Raw genomic sequence first — 25138 nt, forward strand, 5'->3', positions numbered from 1 at the left:
GCCTCTTGGAGTCCATTTGAAAGGAAATATTCAAACCAGGCTCTCCGCACTTCAACGCAGATGTCCCAGAACTCTTCTAAACCCGGTATCCAGGCATTCTCAGGCCTCGCTGCCCAGAGTGGATGGGTGGCTGGGCTCACCTTCACAGCAATAATCCACATCCCTCTGGCTTGGACCCCCTCCCCCCCACCCCACTTCCCCTTGCTTATGCCAGATGTTGTATCCTGCTGCTGAAAAGCCTCCCCGGATGACACCTACAAGTGCCCAGAGGGGGCTCACTTGGACTCCCCAGCTCCATTCCCCATGTGCATCTGCCTTGCTCTTCCTTGCCTGCATCAGCTACCTTCTGCAATCCCCCCATGCGACTCTGTCACTGTCCTCCATCCATGAAGCTGCTACAGGAAGCCTCGCCCTGTGGCTGCCGCTGGTGCCCACTATGAGAGGTGGACATCAGCGCCCTGGGGGTGCCTGGTATCCACCAAGCTGCCAGCCCTGGGCCTGCAGGCTGAACCGCTTTGAGCATTGCAGACAAGTCTCGCTCCTGGAAGACAGTCCAAGCCACTCTGCATCTCCATCTGCAAGCCCCCAGTGCCTCCCTGGGGGCCAATCAACTCACTGGGCCTGTTTCTCAGGACTGAATAGGGAGAGAACACAGAACAATAAACTCTGTATTTTCTGACCCCAAAAAGGAAGGGGATGATCTGGTTAACCAGGAATTTTGATTAACACAATTACAATGTAGTCCATGCAAGGAGACAGGAAGTCAACCCTCGCAGGAAAACTTGCTAAACTGGAAACCATGGGGGTCTCCACCGGGGCAAGGATGGATGGAAAAGTTTTGCAAACAATACCATGAGTTACAAGAATGAGCTGGAATGAATGAACCCTCCTGGTTCAGAAGCTATGTCATGGCCGTGAAGTGTCTGGGGGCCAAGCAGCAGAGGGGCGGGAAGAATCGATCGTGTAGGAAGTGGCTTCCCCGTGGGCCCTGGATACCTTCCTGCATGAGCCCCATTTCACCGACCCTGGAGGGAAGAGATTTTTATTCTTGTTGTACCTGGCAGACAGATTTAAGACAGAAGAGCCAATTGACAGGTTCGAGAGGAAACAATGCAAATGATGAGGAACTCTGGACGGCTGGTGCTTTTCCTGGTGACACCGTCTGTCATGACAGGGATCTGAGAGATACACGCTCTTCAGCATCTCTGGGGAGAATCTCCACCTTGACCCGAACAGCATGATTTGTGCCATTGAACAGCACAGTCACTCGTGCTGCTTACGAGGTTTGGAGCAGGTGCCCAGAGGCCTCCTGGCCGTGGTGAGGGCCACGTGGGGAAGGGGATTCCCACAGCTTTCCTGGAATATGAGAACAGCTCCAGGAACAAGATGGGAAGCCGCAGCTGCCTCCCCACCTTGGAGTCTAGAGGGGTTTGGGGAACCCCAGAGAAAGGCCCCAGGTTTTGTCCCGTTTCTCAGGTCTGTCTGACTTTGAAAGGGAAAGGCAGTGTGCTCCCGGCAGCCTGTTCCAGCATCTGGCTTCTGAGCAGGAAAAATCCAAGTGATTCTGCTCATCGGCTTGTGATTAACAGAGACATTTTATTCAAACCCAGCTTCCTGACGGGCTGCTGAGAAGGCTGGCTCCCTTCCTCCTACCCCTCCCCTGGCAGATAAAAATAGCAGGGGCTGTTCTGACATCCTACCTCCACATCGGGACTTTCACAAGCATCTGCAGCAAGTACCAGGGGTCTGGGCATAATGAGACTGTGTTTCCCGGGCAACAAGCTGTAATTTACAGTCCCCTTTGCCTCCCTGGACCTGTGTGTTCTCATCTGTAAAACCAGGGACTGCCAGCCCTCAAACACTGGGGTTCTGCACCCCGAGGAATGTCTTTCGTAACAGAGCCTAAAACTACCATAAGGTAATTTCAAGGGATTTAAATGCCCAGCGCCAACTTGCAAAAGCAGCGGCCACATAAGCAAAAGTGATGACAGAGACATCCTGGCAAGGAACATAAATGTCCACGAAACATTACCTTTTATTTTTCTTTTCCTGTGCAAGTCCCCCAAACTCTTTTGGGCTCCAAAGAGGAAGAGGTCTGAAACTCTTTTGGTCTGGAGATCCTGCTTCATTCACTCCAGACTCAGAATTGGTAGGGGGAAAGATGCCACTAATGTGAAACAATTAACAGAAATTGGAAATCATGAAATTTATGCCCAAACCAGGATACTAGGTTATGGGCATTATACCCCAAACCTCTACGTGGAGGCTGAACACATAATTCTCCTCCTCTGCCACAGGTCACTATTCTGGCCACTTTAAGGCTGAGAAGTCCCTATTTGTCAGAGGAAGGAGATGGGCCAGAGTTTAGCACTTCCCATAGTTCTAAAGGATCTCAAAACGCACCTGAGATTTTCTATACTAGTTTCTATCTACACTGATGTCAATTTGCCTGCCCTGGGAGATGCTTTTGAAGGACACTTTGAGGCTCATACAGCAGCAACACTCTTCCTAGGGAGCTCTTGCCAGGGTGAAGTCTCCTCTAGATGATTCCAGGTTCAGCTTCCCTTTGCAGAGGAAAAAGCCTGGGAACAAGAGAGCTATGCCAGCACTTGGTACTGGGACAGGGTTGGGGGGACAGGCGGGAAGAGAAAAAGAAATACAGCCTTTCTTTAGTATTAAGGTGCAAAACCCCAAGATGCCTTATGCCACTCTTTCTGGTACTCTCAAGTTCTTCTGACTCTGAAGAAAACCCCATAACTAAATTTCCCAAGCATTCTGTCCTGTTCAAAATTGACCTAGGAAGTTCAGAAGTGAGGGAGGGAGTTGAAGGTTGCTAGCCCCGGCACTCAGAGGCCTGGCACCTCATGCAAACCAGCCTGCTTGCCAGAAAGAAACTTCAACGACAGGTGACACAACTGCTGCCCACAGATGCTCTGGGGGGCGGGGGGGGGTTGGTGCCGTTTTAAAGGAAGGTGGACTGGAGCTCATTAGGGCACAAAGCTGGGAGTGAGTCTCTGACAGTTGGCCCGTGGCCGCCGTCCAGCTGGTCCAGCTTGGCGGATGCTACTTGCAAGCCCACGGGCACCAAAAGAAACGCAGGGCAGCCAGTCTTCTCACTGCCGAGGCACAGTCCAGTTACGCTGCAGCCCCAACGGCCCGTGCTCCCAGTGATTCCAATCAAAGGCCTCTGACTCTGCAAGCTGGTTCTCAGCGAGTCCTAGTTGGCTCTGAACCCTGAGCACCGGAGGGAGATAATGGCTCAGAGGGGCTGGAACCGTTTCTATGAGTCATAAGGGGCACACTTCTGACCAACCCAAGTCATTTTCAGAGCCTCTGCTCCTGGAAACTAGATGAATGGGACAGCCGAGGATGTGACTATGGGGGATGTACCCCCGGCTCTGGGGCACAGGGCAAAGAACACAGGATGTGAACAGGGAGGCGGGAGTGCCCAGGCTCGGAGCGGCTGCTGTCTTGCTGCGAGATCTTGAGCAAGCCACTTCATCTCCGCTGGTATGGAATTTCCTCATCTCAAGAATACGGAAGTTGGACCAGATGGTCTCCAGGGCTGGGGTTTTTGTTTGTTTGTTTTAAATATATAGCCTAATAGTCGATGTTTCTGGATGTCAGTCTATCTTTTTTGAAGACATGCAATTTTTGGAGGAGGAGAAAAGTCACATTCAAGTGTAGACACAGGATTCAGAGGCATCTGAGTGTCCTGGAATGAATCCCAGGCCCCAAACACCTGGGCTTCTGCCTCTCACCATGGTGAGTTCTGGTGAGTTCTTCTATCCTGATGGCCTGTGTCCATCCCCTTCCCTGTCACTCCCAGAGCCACCCAGGGTTGTGCTCTATTTAGCCTAGAACCAGACGTCCATCCCAGCATCTTGGGTGTCCCTGTGTCCAAAGTTAGAACTTGCCTAGCATGGAAGGCAGCCTCCAGTGGAACTGTTCCAGGCTCGTGGGCAGACAGCACCTCTGCTCACCCCTCACACCACACCTGCAGCCTGGGCACAACCCGCCAACGGCCTGTGCCCCACACACCTCGGTCTCTGCCAAGAGCTTTTCTGGGCTCCTCCCCGCTCCCTGAATGCCCCTCAGTGTTCATCTTCTTGCTAATCCCTTCTTCCCCATAAACCTCCCAGCCACCATCCTCAGCCAAGGCCAGAAACACCAGAACCCCCAGGGCTCTGCAGCCAGGTCCTGGGCAGCTGTAACTGTCAGAACTTGATGGATTGGTCTCAGTTCTTTACCAGAATCCTTCTCCAAGTGTGGTCCCTGCACCAGGGGCCCAGGCATCCTCTGTGAGCTGATTAGAAATGTAGTGAGTGCTTAGCATGCACAAGGTCCTGGGTTTAATCCCCAGCACCTCTGCTAAAAAATAAATAAATAAACCTAATTACCTCCCCCGTCAAAAAAAAAAAAAAAAAAAAAGGCAAGCTCTCAGGCCCCACCCTAGAGCCAGGCTCTACAATTTTCAAGGTCCCTGGGCAATTCAGATGTACCTTGACCTTTGAGAAGCCCTGCTATGAACTTTCCTAGGTCAAGATGCTCCAGGATAATGAGCACTCTTTCTCCTCCTGGTACAGGTTCAGGCCTCTACTGCAATTCAAGCTGAAACCAGAGATGCTGGTTTTGACCCAGCCAGTGCGACAGAACGTCCTGGAAGAAGCTTCTGTGCAGAGACAGACGAGCCTTTCTATCGAAAGCAGACTTCCCTCAGCTGTCCAGAACCTCAGGACAGTGGCTGCTAAAGTCTTGGCTGATAAGAGGTGGGGAGTCTAACTTTTAGAGGCAGGAGGGTTAGCGAAATAAGGCTGTTCTCCTCCTACGTCTCAGGAGAGCATCCACCATCTAATTTATGGCGGCCACTGCTGCCACCACCAAACTGGACAGAAGCCTCCAGTCCAGCCTGGAAGCACAGTGCAGATACCAGATTAACTGGACAGATCTTCTAGGGAGCTGTGTCCCCTAATGGGCTTCCACCCTGCAGTGCCCCTGCTGGAACTGGGCCATGGAGTAGAGGGTAGGTGGGTGGGTAGAAACCAGGCCTTGGATTTGGGAGGAATTAAGTGGGAGAGGCAAGATCTCCGATCCCCATGACAGAAAAATGCACGTCTCTACCCTGCTTCTCGGTCACAATGAACTAAACTGCTTCCCCAGGTAACCAAGGGGGAGGCAAGATTCCCCTTCCCTCAACAAACACCCCCTTTCAATCATCTCCCCCCTCCCTTCCTGCTTTCTCAAACAACAACCACATCTTCTCTACCCCTCCCTCCACTTGCCTTGGGCCTGCGAAAGGCGCCCCCAACACACCAGACCTTGTAAGCTCAGCAGTTGGGAGCCCACATCTCGGGGGGGTTCTGAGAACGGCCTCTTTAAAATGTCAACGTCATTCCAGGATCATGCGGAGAAAAGCCAGCTGAACACACATCAGCAGGCGAGCAGGATCGCGTCTTACCATCGTTGGGGAAGAGCTCATCTTCAGGGGCTGTGCACTCATAGAGTCGTGGGTCCCGTCTGAAGTCGCCGGGCTGAGGGCCAGGCCCCTGCCAGCTTCCTCTGCATGGCCCCCTCTGCGGGAAATGAGGCCCAGGCGAGCAGCTCCCCCAGGGTCAGGGCGCCAGGCACCCGGGAGGATGTTCCTGCGGCTTTTCTCACTGCTGTTCTTTCACAAAGAACCCACCACATTGCGCATTTCCTTCCAAATCTGCTCCAGCTCTTGTGGGGAAATCAGCAACGCATTCTGGACTTTCCAGATGCAAAGGATCTGGAGGCCTGCTTTCTTTCTTTCTTTCTTTTCTCTTTTTTGCACTCTCCCTTTTTCCCCTTTCTCAGCTAAAAAAAAGTTGGCTGAGGTCACGACATACAATGGCCAAGCCTGTGTCACTGACCAGATGCCTCCCACCCCCAGGCCGGTGGACAAGAGCGCCTTTGTCCTCTGTATTTTAGGCGGGACTCCCTGGGTCTGCCCAAGCCCTGCTGGGGAATGTTCCGCCAACTTCTTCCCAACCCGAAGTCACGGCTCTGGCCCCAGCTCCAGCCCCAGCTGCGTGAACCCAAGGCCAGATAAAAGCCAACAGAAAAAGGATGGAGAAGGCTCCCCCAAAGAACCAGTGTGTCAGAACCGTCCAGGGCTGGGAAAGCTGCGGCTCCCAGAGGGGCAAGGTGAGGGTCCCCTGCCTTCACTCACCCTCGTCACCTCCAAACCAGGACAGATAGCACGTGAAAGAGGAGGCCATGTTGAGCATCTCAGATGAAAACAGCTCATGGGTCACAGAGCTGTTAAGTTTCAAGTGAAGAAAGGATTGTGAGAGCAACATCGCCTCCACCAACAAAATGAGTTTCAGCAGGGACTTGGATCCTTGGTGAATATATCACACTGCTCAGAAAGCTTTTTGGAGTAGCTGAAGGTTTAGCACTTAAAATGTCATGCACTTCTAGGGGCAGGTTATAGCTCAGTGGAAGAGCCCACGCTTCACATGCCCGAGGTCCTGGGTTCAATCCCCAGTACCTCCAATAAAAAAATGATTAATTAGTAAAAAATGAATTTTTTAAAATGCCATGTACTTCTGGGTTTGCTTTCAGATGTAAACCTCTGGGATTTTAGGAACTGATTCTATTGAAGTAAATACGGTTTTCCGGAGGAACCGAGGTCCCGAGGCCTGGGTGATTTCCTATAAACTATCACTTCTTTTCTCAAACACATGGATGAAGTGTCCACTATGAAGAGGTTTCAATGCCAGCTCCTTGGGTGGGGGCGAGGACAGCAATGCTATCCTCGGGGGACAGAGTCAGACCAGGGTCACACCCTCTAAGCTTCAGTTTCTTCCCGTGTAAAGTAGAGATGACCACAGAATCTTCCCCAGATGGTTGCTGTGAGGATTAACGGGGAGAAAGAACCCACGTAAATACTTCAAGCAGCGCGAGGGTCACGCAAGTCATTACGGCGGCTGTTACTATCAGCAGGGGCTGGTGGAGTAGGACTTGCCCTGCAGTTTCCCTGGACACAAAAAAGTTTAGCCTCAACGGCAAACACAAACCACCCAATTTTAAAAGAGGTGAAGGGCATTTCTCTAGAGAAGATATACAAATGGCCAAAAGCACATAAAAAGATAATTCCTAGTCATTCGGGAAATGCAAACAGCAATGAGATCACACCTCCCACCTAATTCACAATAGCCAAAGGTGGAAACAACCCAAGTGGCCACTGATGGATGGATGGATAAACAAAATGTGGTCCATCCATACTGGGATACTGTTCAGCGTTAAGCAGGAATCTGACACATGCCACATCATGGATGAACCTGGAAGACACTGTGCAATGGGAAATAAGCCAGCCACAAAAGGGCAAATACTATATGATTCCACTTCTGTGTGGTTCCTATAGTGGTCAAATTCACAGGAGCAGGAAGTAGAATGGTGGCTGCCAGGGCCTGGGGGGAGGGGGAAGGGGAGCTACAGATTAATAAGGGACAGAATTTCAGTTTTGCGAAGTGGAAAAGTTCCTTAGATGGACAGTGGCGATGGTTGTACCACAATGTGAAAATACCTAATGCCACTGAACCATACCCTTGAAAATAGTTAAAATGGTAGATTTCATGTTAGGTATATTTTACCTCAATTAAAAACAAAAGTCTGGGACCCACAGACGTGGTTTAGTTCAAGAGAACCTGGCCAGTGTGACCCAGAAGCCACATTATAGATACCCAGGGGCAGAATCTCTGGGGAAGGTGAAACAGGCACCCAGAGGGAAGCTGCCCAGCTCCCGACGAAAAATGCAGCCAGAAAACGAGAGGGACCATGGGCAGCAGCGCTTGCGGAGCTCCACAGTGCGTTCAATCTCAGAGACCTCGTCCTGCGCTAGACAAATCGTGTTGTCCGATAATGACAATAAGAAAGAATATTTGGGAATGGCGATGACTCACTTTTTCTAAATGCTTCATAGTCCTGGAGAGAAATCATTCACCAGCCCGCGCAGTCTCCAGGGTACAGGGTCTCAAAGACACGCCCACCCCCTCCCTGATGGGCAGCCCCTTGGCTACATGGTCCATCAAGCAACTAACAGTTACTAACGACCCCTTCCTGAATGCTGTGGACCATGCAGGCAAGCATCCTGTACAGGACCTGACTTCTAAAGCTTGGAAGATTAGGCAGAAACACAAGTGAAAACAAGGAGTAACCGTACATGGGAGTCTGTGAGTAATGAGCGCCAACTGATAAGCTGGCGGACAATGAGAGTTTTCAGAACCCAGAGGAAGGCAGAGCCCTTTCAGCTGGGATGGGCAGGAGAGGCTCCTCAGAAGGTACGGAATTTGCATGACAGCGGGGATGGAAAGGAAGGGCTTGACTGGAGCAGAGGGATAGGAAGTAAGAAGGAGAATAAGCCCTGGTAACTGATGAGACATAAGGGGAATGGGAGAAAGTAAAAGCCGGTGCTAAAGGGAACGAGAGAACTGGTCACCCAGAGACCCAGCCGTGGTGGGAGCCACCTCAGGGCACATGGTAGAGGTTGTTGTCTATATATTCAAGTTCAAAGCGATCCCTGGAGGAGTCTGGCCCTTGGCACGTGAACTGGAGCATCTGACCGGAGATGGCGGTGAAATCCTACAGGCTGACTCTGAATTCAGGCAGAAAGGGTGCACAGCAGAACCTTGGTGGGGATGGGGAGGCTGGCATTCAAGTAGCAGGAGAATGAATTCTCCCCGATGCAACAGCCCAGTCCATCCCACCCCTGTGCCCCTCTCAGAACTCTTAAAGGCAAAAAACCAGGTTTTAATCCTCTTCCCCTCCAACCCAGCCCAGTGCCTCACACTCAGGGGCTACATGATAGGGAGAGAATGGATATGAGGTTTGAGAATCAGAGTCACAGGAAGCCAACAAGGAAGGGCTCTTAAGAAGAAATTCGTAGTTAAATGTCCACGTGATGGGGTGGGAAGGGATAAACTGGGAATTCGAAAACTGCACCTCTTGAGGAGTGATGGAAATGTCAGCTATCTTGATTGTGGTGGTGGTTTCACTGGTGTAGACATCTATCAAAATTCATCAAATTGTACATCTGAAATATGCATAGTTTACTGTACAGGAATCACACCAAAATAAAGGTGTTAAAAAAAAAAAACCAAGTATCCACGTGAGATAACGAAGAAAATGCTTACTGACCACTGAGAGGTGGTTACCCCTGCTCATCTCCAAAGGAGGAATTTGGAAGTAAGGTGGGCGTGGAAATCTGCACACGGGCATACAAGGAGCTGGGGAGCGTTGAGGACAAACAGGGAAGGCAGGTAAGACATTCAGATAGATGCCCACACAGAAGAGAGCTAGAAAGAGGGCAGGGCTGTATGAAGGTAGGGGCTGGCCCAGCCCACCGGGCCAGTCGATGGCTTCTGTGAAGTGACTGGAAGTCATTTTCTTGAACCCAACACGGTTGGGTCCAAGGCCCCTCAAAAGGTTTGTATGTGTCCCACACCGTAACCGATTCCCAAGATCAAGTGGACATATCAGAAATGGCACCCAGTTTCAAAGGCCTCCTAACAGGCCCCATTCTAGACCCGTGAGGTTTCCTCAGCTCAGCATCTCCCAGACCTCCATCACCCACATTCCACTGTCAAGATTTTCCCATAATTATGCCTCGGCTGCACGATGCTTTACATAACTTTTTCAACTGACTTACAGGGAACTTAAACTTAGACTGGTCCTCAGCAATACATACCTGTGAAATCATGGATTGATTTGGTTGGTTTTTTTTTTTCCTACTAAACACTAAAATAAATGTAACTTAAAAACTGTTATTTCAACATGATCTAAGATCGTCTCGCCTAGCTTTAGTTGTAGACACAGCCCACTTTGAGAAACACAGCTTCAGGTCATGTGCAAAATGATCATGCCGCATCCACCAAATGGCTTAGGAGGTTCTTTTTTGAATCCCAGAAAACCAAACCTGAATTCTTACTGACCACATACCCACAACTATAGGAACGAAGTCCCCAGTGTGAGCCTGAGTCACCACGGGGAGGACCAAGAGCACAGTAAAGGGATGCAGAGGACTTCCCATGGAAAGGGACACCGGGCAGGAGCCTTGTGGACACCACTGTCAGCTTCTGATTAAAGTAGCAATAAGAGGAAAAACAAAAAAAGCTAAAACTCACCCAAGCTTCAAAAAAACTAAAAATTGTGGACAATCAGAATCTGGTGGAAAAACCCTCCAGAACCATTGAGGCCAGTGGAGCAAATGGAGAAAATCTTATAAAATGGAGATGAATCATGAAAGGGGAAACAGCCCCCACCCCCTTGCTGCTGTCTCTAACTGGAGATGCACCTGGCGTCTTCGCCATTCCCAGCCCCTGATGTGAGGTGCACAACCTGCACCCACCTGAGCCCCAAACAGCCAGCTCCTGTGGCTCAGAAGCAGCCCGAGATCTGCTTCTCCGTACCCATCACCTGTTTCGGTACAACAATTCCCAGGAAACAAGCAAGTAGGCAGCACAGGTGGGTGCAGGGGCTGGGAAAGGGTATTAACCATTCAGAGCGGGATGAATCACACAGGTCACGTCGGAAGAATGCCCTGGCCGCAGTACATGGGGATGGGACCAGGGGAACTGTGATTTCTCACGCACTCCACCCGTTCGGAACATCAGAGAGCCAGGCAGCCAAGGAGCAGTGTGCCAGGTGACAGCCAGTTTGAACACAAGAACTGGACTGGGAGATGAGTGCATGGTTGAACCTGCAAGTATGCAACTTGGAAGGGGATTCAACCTTCTTTGAAGTGCACAAAGTACCACAGCCGGTGACAGATATCTGTACTCTGCTGATATAATGCAGAGTCTACACAGATCCTGCTTTGTTAAGAATGAGTAAAGAAAGGGAGGAAACACATGGGAAAAGAGTGAGGAAATGCCACCCAGAAGGCTCAAAGGAAGAGCACATCTCAGAAAGAAATGCAGAATGTAAGTCAAAGTGTCAGGAAACTGCTAGAGTCAAGAAGTTGTTACCTCTTTGAAAGAGGAACAGAAAAATCATAATGGAAAAAAACCAGGTAAAGTAGAATGGATGACATAAAGAAGAAACCAGATGAGGTAAGGATTATTCGAAAACTGCTCATTTAAATCCACAGTAGCAGTTGCGGATAAATAAAAATATTAAAAGTTACATCAGTAAAGTTCAGAGTAAACTTAAAAGGATCTCCCATAATTGCAAAGTAAAAAAAAGCAAGGAAATAATGAATTAGTGTGGGCTTAAGAAGGAACACATTAGAAAAGACCAGAACACGTATGTTAAAATCAGTAATCAATGGCAAAAATAATACAAAGATTATTTAAAAATTTATGCACAGCAACAGGCAAAGAGGGAAGGTATCTAGGAAATTAGTTCTTCCCCAAACTTTTCCTCTACTCCTACTAACAGCTGGAGAACACTTCCCACTAGAATAAACGCTCCGTGAGGCAGGGACTCTGTTTTCCTCACAGCTCATCGGGGCCTGGCATCGCCCATCTGAAAATGCTACAAACTACTCGAAGACAAGTCCCACTGAGGTCAAAGCTTCATGGGCATGGTCATTGTTTTGTTCAATCAACATTTGTTGAATGATGGAACAGGCTGAGCTGCAAATAGGAGTTTCTGTCCAAAAAGTTTGACATCGATGGGTACATATCCAGCCAAGCTGTATTAACACTGGATATGAAAGAAACAGCATTGTGCTGTACTCCAGAAATTGATGCATTGTAATTGACTGTACTTCAAGCAAGCAAGCGAGCAAGCAAGCAAGCAAGCAAGCGAGATGAAGTTTCTTGAAGGTATGCAGGTGAAGACACCACCCACTTACTCTCCAGGCACTGAGAGATCAACTGAAATTAGGAGGATGCCACCAGGGAGGTGATCATTATCAATGCATCTGAGAGCCCTCACTTAGTGAACTCTCCCAACTCAGGAATCCAGCCAACTGTGCCGTCTGGTGGATTCTCCAGATCAGGGATGAGGTTGGTACCCGAGTGTTTCCCTTGGTCCCCCTCTGCTGCTTCCCTCCCATTCCAGAACCAGGATAACATGTTTCTCCTGCAACATCCTTCAAGGCCAGTACAGATGAAGCCTCTGGCCACGTGTGGGGAGCCATCTGTAGCTGATGCCGCCTTTTCTGTCCAAGCTCATGCCGACAATGAGGGAACTATTGAAGCTTTGTGGACACTGTGCTGCAAGACTCACCAAACAAGGAGCCTCTGCCTCCCTCCTCCACCCAAGCAACGCTGCGCTATGCAGAGCACCATCGCGGCCGCTTTCTTTGCCTGAGAACCTGAGTGGTGACTTTCTGCATATTTAAAACTCATATTGAATGAACCAAGTCTCCCCCGTACCCCCTTAGAACAGGAAAGACTAAAAAACCACCCAGTGGCCAATGCTTTCTGCCATCAAAACCCTCTTTTATATCATCATCTCTCTAAGAGTGGTTCCTACTTTAGACATCAGAATCTGCTGTGTGACCTCAACCACAGAAAATAATGCTCTCCCCACCCCAAGCGAAGCACGAAGGAAACACACAAAAATGTTAACAGTGGTTATCTTCGTATTGTGGGATTCCGCTGGCTGTTGTAAGTGTATTTATTTTATCATATTTAAATTTTTTAGTAATGTTTTTAATTTTGAAAATTAAAAACAAAATTTTTCTTTATTTTAAAAATGTATTTACCAAAATTTTTTTTACAAGCAGGGAAATCACTGCCCTTCCTCCAAATGAATATATACAACTTTAAACATACCATATGATCCCAATCATGTAGACAAATATATACACCAAAAAAACAAGGAAAAGAATATTTTTTCTTATTTCTGCTTTTCTGTATTTTCCAAGTTTTCCATAATGAGCACATGAATTTTAGTGCATTTTCAAAATCTTTAACTTACTCCATTATGAGCTAATGCACGAATATAGACTTATTTAAAATAGTTAGATAATATTTGGTAGTAAAGTCCCCCTTGACATATCCCATCTCACTTGCCAGCCCCTAAAATGAACACTGTTCATTAGTTTAGGGTTCACTGTATTAGCCTTTGAATGGCAGGGAGACCTGCAGGGAGGGAGGGCTTTATTTGTAAGACGAACTGACTTAAGACAAAATGAACAACAGTAAAGAACTTTCTCAAGCAATGCAGGGCTGACACAAAAATCAGAGATGGAGGGGACCTTAGAGATCATCTGAGCCCACGGTGCCATTTTACAGGAGGGGAAACTGAGGCTCAGAGACAGACGAGGATTGGACGCTGTGTCTCCCAGTCCCGGTATGGAGTCTCCCCCTTGCTCTCCGGCCACCCTACGCCCTGGTGCTGATATTGTCATGGATGGAGGACTAGCTCTGGCCAGGTGGCATGGCAGAAGCCAAACCCCACTGAGGACCCCTCCCCAGGCTGACCCCCACACGGCTCTGTGCAAGGCGACCTCTGCCAATGAGCTTGGCTCTCTGCTCGACCGCGAGTCACTTCCCATCTGTTTGTGGCCATTAAGCCTCCGTGAAGGGGGGTGACCCAGGGAGGAAACATCTGTGCACACAAAGAGGAGTCATAAACGCACTTGATTTTCCCTTTTGGCAAATCCTCTTCTGCTTATTTTTTTTCCACTCATTGAAATGCAAAGCTCCATTCTAACAAGGGAGCCTGGAAGATTCCAGAGGCTTCGAGGAACCACAGCCTCCACTCTGTGACCCAAAACAAGGTATGCACGATGCACTGGGGTGTGGGGATGAGAAACAGGAGATGCAACCCCCACAGACCACTTGGTCACCCACAGACGTTCCTTTGCTTGTCCCCAAACCCAGTGTCTAACCTTCTGCCCGGGGAGAGGAAGTTCAAGGGCAGGTTCCACCCCTTGCCAGCCATACAACCTCAGGCAAGTCACGTCACCTCTTTGAACCTGTCTTTTTTTCTCTTCCACGTGTAAAAATGGAAACACCACCACCAATGCACAGAATTCTTGCCAAGACTAAATAAGAGGGCCACAACGATGGAAGAAAACTCCGTCAGTATTAGCTGTGCCCCGTACCGTCCCAGCCCTGTTAGATCACTGAGCGACCTTTAGGAAACCCATCAGCTGAGGTCACCAACGCTGAGTCACTCCAGCTGCACGACCTGCGGGCTAACCTCTCGGAGCGACACCTTCTGCCCTTCCTGACACAGACCACGCCAGCGAAGGAGAACGAGGAACAGCACGTGAGATGGAGTCAGCACGCTTGGCAGGCAAGACGGGGATTTCAGGGACCGTCAGAAGGAGCCAGTAAAACCCATGCAGCCGAGAACACCCACATCCACTGGGGCTGCTGGGAAGCTGGTGATCCCAGCAAACCAGACTGAGAAAGACAAGAGCTGTGAGTCAACCAATGCAAGGCCAGTCTTCAAAAAGCAGCCTGTGTTATGCCTTCATTTGAACTATTGCCATCAGCAAGGACACCCCAGTAGAATGCTCCCAACCCCGATTTCAAGCTCCTAATGAGACAGGTGCATAATAAGAAGGACAAAGGGTCAGGGTTTTTTTCCACCGAAGTTGATCCGCTCTTAGTTCTTTCCTGTGGTTCTTCCTTGATGAAGTGCTGTCTGTTGTGGTTGAGTAACTTGTATCTATTGTAGCTTATCTGACCTTTACAAGAATCCTGGGAGAGCTTTATTTTCATTTTATAATCAAATAAACCCAGGTCTTATCCAAGGTCTTACAAGTAACCAGACATAGAGACCGGTTTGAGCCCAGTGTCCCGTCTCCAAGGCTGACGCATTTCCTCCTGACCCCAGGCCATACCCGGAGTCTCCCCTGGATATCGAGGCTCAGCCTGGGTTCAACACTCCAGCTGGGGCGGGGATCCATCCTGCTCTGTCTGAGGGGCCAGGCTCCTCACTGCTTGCTGTCTCCTGGGAGACCCAGACACTCCACAAGCCCCACGCCCCTTTCCCCTGGAATGGTCCACTCCCCACCTTCATGGCCCCTCTTGTTCAGGGGCCAATGATGAGTGGTCCTCACCCCACCGCTTACCTGAGCTCCCTGAGAACACAAACAGTCTGACTCAAATCTGTCCCCAGACACAGAAAATACACCCAACAAATACTGAATCAATGGAGTTCTTTCAGTCTCCGGGTAGGACTGTTAGCCCACTAAGGAAGTGGGGTTCAACCTCCAAGTAAATATACTTGGGAAAAACGTACTCTCTTGGCTCACTTTAATGTCCGGTGAAGTCACTAAAGCCTTTAGCCAGAGAGCAAGTGGACAGAAGCCAAGTTACCCTCTAGGGCCACAGCAGTCTGAGTTACCGAATTAGAACTGGTACGTTCATAGGTGATTGGCTCTTACTTCCAAGTGTTTAAAGAGCTGGTATATTATTTCCCCCTAGGGACTCCCAGCCCAAGAATGCCTGGTCACCTTTGCTGAGCTTGTGCAGCCAGCCTGGTCCCTCTCAGTGGGATTCACTCCCTGGCCTCGTTTGCTGGGGTCACACACTGACACTCCCCTGGGAAGGGGGCCCAGTGACCATCTATCTCTCCAGGACAGTCAAAAGCACCAGGACTCCTCCACCACCGCCGCCCCAATGGGACCCTCAGGTGGGTGGGTTGGAAAAAGGGGACTGGATTTGCTGAGACCTTGTAAGTCGGAAGGATTCCTCCAGCCCTTGAAGCACATACAGGGCGCCGCCTGGAGTGATGTCGGGTGAAACCCTTAACTCCTTCTCCTCAGCTCGGGATCCCCATTTTCCTCCCCAGCCCCCAGGTCTTAAAAGGATGGAAAGTGACACTAATGGGACCCTGCCCGTGCTCTGGGCCCAGAGCAGTGGTTCTCAGCCTTCAGATGCATCCGAAGAGCCAGCAGGACCCAGACTGCTGGGCCCCACCCACCACCACGTTTCAGAACCAGTGTGTGCGGGGTGCACCCAGCAATCTGCATTTCTAACAACATCCCAAGTGCTGCTGCTGCTGCTGGTTCAGGCATCACACTGTGAGAACCAGAAAAACCAAAGGAAAAAAAAAAAGGCACCTGGTCTAAGTCTACCACCATTTCTTAAAAATTAATCTTTAGGAGATTCACTTTCAGAAAGAAAGACCTCCTTAACATCTTGAAAACTGTGGTCCTCTTCCCTTCCCTCTTCTCATAGACACGGCTACAGGAGCTATTTCACATTTCCCTACTCATGAGAGAAACATCACAAATCACATGAATATCCATTACTGATTTCAGGGCTGGCAACCAGCAGAGATGGGTGGGGACTGTGGCAAACTGGAAAAAAAAAACCCATTCACCATATTAGAGCCACAGAGGACGGTGGGCTCAGCATCGCCAAAGCTACTCATTTTTGCAAGAGAAGCTGGAAATCTGAATTTTTAATGTGAAATTTACTGACTTTTAGATGTTGGCAATCAACTCAAAAAATTTTAAATGAAACCATGGGCAAAAACGAAAACAAAACCACCACCAAAAGCCCCCAGAGTTTTGCACTTGACTTTTCCCATCGGCCACCAGTGTGCAACTCCTGGTTTTAATTGTTGGGTATCCACACAAGCAGTCATTTGAAGAGAGGGCGCCCTAGTTTTAAAGAACTGAACACCACAATCCACCTAGACTAAGAGTGTAATTAGCACTTTTACCCCATACTAACCATCCTCTTGCTAAGACCTCTTACTACCAGCGTCTCCTGGTGGCTGAGCTCCATGCCGGCTTCCGGGGTATCAGTGCGAACTTCCCAAGGGCTGCAAAGTTGTGGCCAACTCCATCCCACCCAGAGCTGAGCACCCCAGCCTGGGTCCAACCTTCCTCGGAAGGGAAGCATGGGACAAGGTGTGGGGGCCAGAAGGGACCCTGGAAAGTCTGTCCTACTCTGTCTATGGAAAAGTGGCCCCCCAACAGCTGATGAGAAGGTTCAGAAGGGGAGGTGGTAGGGAGGAAGCTGATACAGCTTCAGGAGCCAGGCACGCACCACTGGCGGGGCAGGGAGGCAGAGAGGGTGGTCAGAGGCAAAGCCGTGCGCAGAGCAGGAACCAAGGAGAAAGAGAGCCAGGCCCAGCAGCCTCGGGAGGCGAGACGCACGTCCACGGGGTGTAAAGGTCAGATACGCAGGTGCCACAGGGAGCAGGGAGATTCCCGCAGGATTGCATGCACTGAGCAGCCGGAAACCAGCATCCTGGGAGCACGGTGCTGGTGGGAGGACAGCGGGGTCCATCCCTCGTGAGAGCAGCGAAGGATCCACACCTGCAGGGCTCCAGGGCGGGGGAACGCGGGCTCTGGGGCCGCTGGGGAGCGCACAGGGTGAGTCAGCAGCCACCGCAAGAATCACAGGCATCCTTCTCAATCTGCCCACTGGGAGCTCTGACCTCAGGCCCCGGGAGGGGGGCTGCCGCCTCCAATCCCCTGACCTCATGCTCCCCAACCGGCCTGCCGGTCCCTGTCTGGGCTGCACGCTGCACTCCAGCAGCTTCTCAAAACAATGCTTGCGTGGGCTCTCCCCCACTGAGAACCCTTCTTTTCTCCTTCCAGCTTTTCCTTGGAAAAGCAATCCCCAGCCAGCCACAGGAGACTTCAGGCTCGTCGGGTCACCACTCAAGGCCAGCAGTTGCCATTCTTTTGTTTTGAAAAGTCTGACCCACAGGAAAAAGCACATTTCAGTCCACACGAAGCAAGTTTCACGTAGCAGGACTTGCTTTCCCACGTGCAACGCACACTGATGCTTTCCGACTCTAGTTTTCATGCTGGTTAATACGGATTACAGACACGGCGTGTTCAGAAAACACTGCTTTACCTGGTCTCGATCCCCTTTTTTAAGAATCTCCCCCCTTACACTTATTTTTCATTATAAATTCCCATAAGGGATTTCTTCACTCCACTTTTCTTATCCACCCAGGCAGAGGTGAGTGCGTGCTCCCAATTCTGAATCTCCCAGCCCCACAGACTAAATACCACTCACAGGCACCTAGATTCTAATTGTACGAATATTCCCTTCTCAAGAATAAGGAGCCTTGAAAGTCTGTGGATCCAGGGCACTTAAGTTATTTGTAGAATGTTTGTTGTTAAAGAGGAAACCCGAACGAGGCTTCCTAAACAAAGATAAAATTGCACTGCACTTCGAGGCACACCGCACAACCCCATCTGCAGAGGAGCCCTCGGCTGCTGAGGGCTCCCGGCAGCGGGCGGGCGGGGCCGCGAGGGTGCCTCACGGTTTCCAAACCGCTCTGGCTCCCCGCAGGTTCACGCCGGCTGTGACAGTGACCTTCCACAACAGAGCTGGGAAGGGATTCCAGCATTTAGGGAGGGAAATGGAGCCTCCAGGAAAGCGGACACAGTTGTCCCATGGGAAGTGGCTGAATCTGCATGAATCCCAGTTTTCCAGACTCTAACTTACATGCTCTTTCTGGAAGCCTTAATGGCTTCGACTCCTGTTATATAATCCTGGGTTCCTTACATGCCTCCCAACTTGTGACACGAGAAAGGAGCACCCCTGAGTGGACCACCCTCTCTGCAGCCCCCTAAGTCTGGTGTGTACACCCACAGCCGTCCTGACCCCCATGAGAGGAATGGCTGCATCAGAAGATCTCTGGGCGCCTGGTTCCCGTCCCACTCTCTCCCTGACTGGCTGTGTGACATCTGGCAGAGAGTGCACCTCTCTGGGCTTCTCCTTCATTTAGAGCCAAGGGAGCTGAACCTGCCGATTCCCAAGGTCCCTTTTGGGCTTTTCCTGAGCACTCTCTCTGTACCACGTGGAGTCATCTGGCCCCAACAGGAGAAAAGGCAAAACAGAGGAGGCAGAGATTCAGACTGGGGAACCAAGTCAAAGGAAACAAGGAAAATTTACTCTGCCCTCAGCTCACCTGACACCACCCTGCCTCAGTGGCTCGCTCTTCTCTCCAGAGCTTCTGGTTTCCCGAGGCCCAGGCTCACTGAAGGGATGAGGAGGGGAGATCCGTGGGGAAACAGAAGTATCACCGACCCCAGCCCAGCAGGAGGCCATCCAAGGAGGGCTTCCCCACTCCCACAGGTGTGGCAGGTGTGGCTGCCTCGCTCTCTCCCTGCACCAATGAGCTTCGAGCACCTGGCCAGAAGATAACCCGCACCGCCCGGGGGCCCACTCACCTCAGCCCCACAGTCCCTCCTCTTGCAAAGCTGACCCGCTGGTCATTTTCTGCCACCGTCTCCACATCCGCTGCTTCCCCGTGGCATCAGCTAATTCACTGTGCAAAGCAGCATTTATATATAGAAAGTTGCAGCCACGCAGGTTAGCATTAAAATAGAGACTTGATGTTGCTGTGGCAACCAAACAAATGATATTCAAAATGAAAGAAGTATTCTGCAATCGGGAAAGCATGTCCACCGCCTTCCAGGGCAGCTGCACTGTTTCCCCTGCGAGGGTGGGTGGGACCACCCCTGAGAAGGGCCTGGTCCCCTATAAGCCTCCACCCCATGAAGTCACTGGCTCTGGTTTCAGCTGTGGCCACGGCCCCCGGCACAAGCTCCTTCCTGAAACCAGCTCCCACCCAGAATAGACCTGAGTCCAAGACACCGAGGGAGTATAGTGATCTTGACCAGGTGTATCAACCTGCAGAAGCTCTACTCCTCAAGCACCAAGGGGACGCAGCCTGTGGCCCCAGGGATACTCCCACGATGCTTCTGGAAATCAAGGTGGCTTCTGCCAACTGTGGGTCACATGCAAAGGGTCAAGAGGCACCAGTGAGCTGTGTGACATTTGGCCAGCTGCTTCCCCTCTCTGAGCCTCAATTTAAAAATAAGGAGGGATGAGGGGGTGAAGGAGCCCAGTGCCTCCCACCTCTGTGAGTCGAGGATATGCACCTTTTCTCTTGCCTCACTTCCTGTTTCTACTTTCCTTGTTTCCTTAGTCCCTAGACATATGCCTTTACCCTGCCACAGGTGCCCTGATATTTCAGAGCCCCCAGTCTCACACAGAAGCTACCGGTTTCTAGTCTGGCATGTGAAATAACCTGCTCGGCACAGCCACCACCCAGAATGCTCACAGCCATCAAGTCAAAAGGTCTGGATTCTAGTTATTCACGGAGCCACCAAGAGGCCAGGGGCCTCGGACAACTCGGAGCCTTTCTGAGACTCATTTACACATTTAAAAATCAGACATGATCCAGAAAGACTAAAATGTAAAAGACTGACCAGGACCAGGTGCTAGCCAGGATGCAGAGCAACTGGCCATCTCAGCCACTGCTGGTGGGAATGCAAAATGGTGCAGCCACCCTGGAGAGCAGTTTGGCGGTCTTCTATAAAGCTAAACACACCGACCATACGACCCAGCAGTCCCACTCCTAGATATACACCCAAAAGAAATGAATATACAGGTCCACACAAAGTCGTATACACAAACGTTCACAGCAGCTTTATCCGTAATAACCCCAAAAGATCTCAACGGGGACTGAGGAACAAACTGTGGTACATCCATGCAATAGAATACTCAGGACAGACACAAAGGAACACACTGTTGATGTATTGCCACAACCTGCAACCATCTCACAGATACGATGTTAAGAAGCCAGTCTCATGGGGGAGGGTACAGCTCAGTGGTAGAGCACGTGCTTAGCACGCATGAGGTCCTGTATTCAATCCCCAGTACCTCCATTAACACGCTGATGGCCCCGTCACCCAAATCTGGGTGACAGTGTGTTTCCCCAGAGGCACTTGGTCCACAGTGGGCAGTCAACGTGGAAGGGAGGGAGGAAGCGAGGGAGGAAGAAAGACAACCCAATACTGTTGTCATCTAATGGCCAAAATAATTCAACATAAGGACATTAAAAAAAAAAAGGCCAGTCTCAAAAGGTTACCTCCTGTACGATTCCATTTAGTCAACATTCTCAAAAAAGACAAAACTATGGGGATGGTTGATGAAGGGGCAGGTTGGGGGAGGCTCTGAACGGAAAGGGAGGCATGAGGGAGGGTCCTGGGGTGATGGAACTGCTCTCCACCGGGGTTGAGGTGGTGGTTACACGAATCTATAGCATGTGTTAAAATTCAGAGGACTGTGAAAAAAAATCACAAACATCGATGATGACGCTGTCACCTCATGAGATTATTCAGATCAAAAGTGGGGTCCTCACAAGCAACAAGGATGTACTGTACAGCAGAGGAAAACAGAGTCATCCTTTTGTAATAACTTGAGGTGAAATATAATCTACAGAAATATTGAATCACTAATGTTATACACCCGAAATTAATACTGTAAATCAACTATACTTCAATTAAAAAAGTGAGGTAGGTCCTCACCAATCAACTGTAAAGTCCTGAGGACCATCAGTTTCATCATAAAGACCTTCGTCTGGTTCTAGACCAATGACCCTCAGCCTCGGACCAGCAGCATCAGCATCACCTGGGAATTTGTTTCCGAGTAGAGACTTCTAGGCCTCACCGCGGCCCTCCTGAAGCAGGAACTCTGGGGGTGAGGCCCCGTAGTCTGTTCTAACAAGCCCTCCAGGTGAGTGTTTCTAATGCAGGTTGAAGTCTGGGGACCACTGGCCTCCACACACCAATTAGATCCAGCAAAGCCCAGCCCATCATGGAATGATCTGGCCCTTTAATATCAAAAGCACAGATACAGGCGATGTCTTCCTCCATATCCTACTTGCCCACTGACTGTCCCTCTCTTTTCTTCTCTCCCTGCATCTGCCTTTCCTCTGCCCCCAAGCACGGCCAGCTGTTGCCTGCAAGGAGGAGCCAAAGGCCGCAGCTCCATCTCTGGGCTGCACCCAGAGGCAGCAGGTGACATGGAACCACGTGTTGACTCAGCCAGGGATGCCTGGAATGAGGCATCATATGACCCAAGCTGAGGACCAAGGAGGGGCCCTGGCTGCGCACACCCACCGCAGGCTCTGCAAAGTCTCCTCCCTTCTGACCCAGCGTGGCTCCTGCGCCAGGACCGGAACCAATGTGCTTGGGAAGCAATGTCCACCTCCCAGTCGCAACTCCCAGAGCCCTGCTTGAATCAAATGGGGACCTCACGGTTGCCCCCGTGAACCCTGAAAAAGCACCACATCCCACTTACCCCAGAACAACCACTTCAAAGCCGCTTCACATGGATTCTGGCTCCGAAGCCACACAGAGACGACAGATCACAAAGAAGAAATCGGAACCATGTGGATTTCGCAGTCAGCAAAGTAAACAGAATGACAGCATCAAGGTTGGGTTGAAGAAACCAGGGGGCTGTGCGTTTGGCCCAGAGCCCGGGCTGGGTGGCCCCCCATGCAGGCTGGGCTCCCGGCCTCTCCTCTCTGCCCACGACGCCCACAAACAGTGCGGAGAACACTCCACGTGTTGGCCCACCTTGCCCTGGACGCCGCTAGCAATGCTACTTTGGCTGACGTTTATTGAGTTCCTACATTCTCTTTGATGATGTAGTTGAAGATAGTTCAGCTGCTTTTCTAGCTCTGTACAAACAGGCACAAGTGCACTCTGCCACTCATGACCGCGCGACAGGTCCAGGAGCCCCGGGGAGGGGCTGAGGGGAGCAGCTGTGGCCCCCACCCGCTTTTACACCACTGGTTCCTTCCTCCCAGAGAGAACCGTTCTGGGTGCGCCCACGCCTGGCCTCACTCTCATCACAGAGCAGAGAAACTCTTTCCTCTCCCAGTTTGTAGGGAAATAGCATGGCGGTCCCCATAGCCAGCGTCTCTGAACCAGGGGTGATTTTGCCCCATGGGGACATCTGGCAATGCCTGGAGACATTTACTGGTTGTCACAATGGGCGAGCGTATCAGTTCCCTATTGCTGCTATAACAAATTACCACAAACTCAGTGGCTTAAGGCGACACAAATTTCTTACCTCAGAGTTCCGTATTTCAGCAGTGGGTCTCACTGGGCTAAAATCAAGGTGTCGGCACGACCGCGTTCCTTGTGGAGGCTCTAGGGAAGAATCTGTTTCCTTGTCTTACTGAACTTTCAGCTTCCAGAAGCCACCTGCATTCCTTGGCTCATGGCCCCTTCCTCCGTCTTCAAAGCCAGCAACGGTGGGCCGAGTTTTCCTCAGGCTGCCAACTCTCTGGTCTTCTCTTTTCTGTCTCCCTCTGCCACTGACAAGGACCCTTTTGATTACGTTGGGCCCACCTGGCTCATCCAAGATACTCTCCTCACCTCCAAGTTAGCTTGTTTGCAATCTTAATTCCACCTGCAACCTCAGTTCCTTCTTGCCATGTGACTGAACATACAGGTTCCAGGGACGTGGACATTTTGGGGGGAGGGGGGTCATTTTTGTATCTACCACTGGCATCCAGTGAATAGAGGCCAGGGATGCTGCCAGACAGCTTACAATGAACAGGACCCCCTGCCCACAGCAAAGAACTGTTCATCCCAAAATGCCGACAATGTCAAGGTTGAGACACCCTGATACAGCCTAACGCTCAGACCGGGTCTTAGCTGGTTCCCCATGACTCTGATCCAAGTCCTTTTCCACAGAGAGACCAACAGTAGGACTTCTGGAGATCACAGAGAAGCTCTGACTCACAATTAAGGAGGAATATTAACCATTCTGTTAACTACTTTAAAGTAGATTCTGTAACTGGCCGAATCATCCTCAAATGTTTCCTTGTTGATACGCACACACACAAAAAATACACAGACTTTAAAAACAAATAAAATGCATCTTGCCCACTGAAGGCACATGAACACAGTGGACACAGATCTTTTAAATCTCTTTATGTAAATAATGTCAAATAACATGGCTAATTTGGCTTGGCTGCTGGGTTGCTGTTGGTTACAGAAGTGCCTGAATTAGCAAGCCAGGGCTGCTCGTGTTCCCTCTCCTCCCTCCCCCAGGAGGGCGGAGCCACCATCAGCCGATGAGGGTTTCTAATGACCCTGCAGATCTCGGTCCCCACACCATATGCCCTCCAGCCCCCAGGCTCCTGTGGGCGCCCAGGGAGCCCCACATGGGTGAGGCCTGTGGCCACCAGGACACCGTAGGGAAGGGACGGCTGCCCAGGAGGCCCTGTCCAGCCCTGCAGGCAGCAGGGGCCACTCAGAAAGGACAGGCCCAGCAAACACAACCTCCGCCCTGCCCCGTGGGCCACTGCTGGCTGGCCTTCCCAGAGCAGGTCAGGAAGAGGCAGCAGAGAGTGACTTAGCGGTGGTTTTGTGGTGATTTGCCGGGTCAGGAAAGGCAGGCAGAGCCCACTAACACCACTTTTTGTCATTCTGACAAAAGGAGTCCCTGCTCCCTCTCACCTCCATCAAAATGCTGAGCAGGGAACCCCCCTATGCGGTTGGTAGTTTGGTGCAGCCACTATGGAAAACAGTATGGAGATTCCTTTAAAAACTGAAAACAAGCTTAGCCTACGATCAAGCAATCCCACTCCTGAGCACAGACCCAGAGGAAACTCTTAATTCAAAAAAGATGCATGCACCCCAATGTTTACCGCAGCACTATTTACAATAGCCAAGACATGGAAGCAACCTAAGTGTCCACTGACAGATGATTGGATAAAGAAATTGTGGTATATTTATACAATGGACTATGACTCAGCCATAAAAAAGAATCAAATAATGCCATCTGCAGCAGCATGGATGGACCTAGAGATGATCATACTAAGGGGAGTAAGCCAGAGAAAGACAACTATCATGTGATACCACTTATATGTGGAATCTAAAAAAGTGATACAAATGAACTTATTTAGAAAACAGAAACAGACTCAGACATAGAAAATAAACTTACAGTTATGAAAGGGGGAAGAGGGGATAAATTAGGAGTGTGAGATTAGCAGATACAAACTACTATACATAGAATAAACAAGGTCCTACTGTGCAGCACAGGGAACTACATTCAACAGCCTGTAATAATCTATAATAAAAAAGAATATGAAAAAGCATGTATATGTATATATGTATAACTGAATCACTCTGCTGCATACCAGAAAGTAACAAAACATTGTAAATCAACTATACTTCAATTTTTTAAAAATGCTGAGCAGAGGCATAGTGGCACCTGGCATGTGCACGTGTGCCCACACCCAGGGGTCCCCCGTCTTCCTACAGACCAGACAAGCCCCTGCTATTCTGCTCTCTCTGCTCCACACAACCAAGTGCTTATTTAACTTCTCTGTGGCAATTATCCAGCATTTTCTGCCAGAGCCACCATCTCTGCCCCAAAGTATGGAAGCAGCAGCTCAAGCGAAGTTGGCACAATGTGTGAAT

The 25138-nt window shown here is 50.3% G+C and overlaps 1 protein-coding gene across 12 annotated transcripts in view; it reads right to left on the reverse strand.

The window, feature by feature from the left end:
• GAS7 (growth arrest specific 7) overlaps positions 1–25138 on the reverse strand; it is a 182819-nt gene that overhangs the window by 74872 nt on the left and 82809 nt on the right. Inside the window, exon 1 of one of the 12 annotated variants that reach the window (XM_072940737.1) lies at positions 19079–19161. The exons of 9 other annotated variants lie outside the window; for them this stretch is intronic. Coding sequence is in view for 1 of the 3 variants with exons in the window: in XM_015249452.3 (XP_015104938.1) it covers positions 5459–5500 (42 nt within the window). In the remaining 2 variants the exon portion in view is untranslated. Of the gene's footprint in view, positions 1–5458; positions 5784–19078; positions 19162–25138 lie in introns of those variants that run through there. 2 more of the 12 variants (XM_031674809.2, XM_015249452.3) reach the window with 2 other exon arrangements.

The sequence above is a fragment of the Vicugna pacos genome, chromosome 16 (genome assembly GCF_048564905.1).
Source record: "Vicugna pacos chromosome 16, VicPac4, whole genome shotgun sequence".
Classification (NCBI taxonomy): domain Eukaryota; kingdom Metazoa; phylum Chordata; class Mammalia; order Artiodactyla; family Camelidae; genus Vicugna; species Vicugna pacos.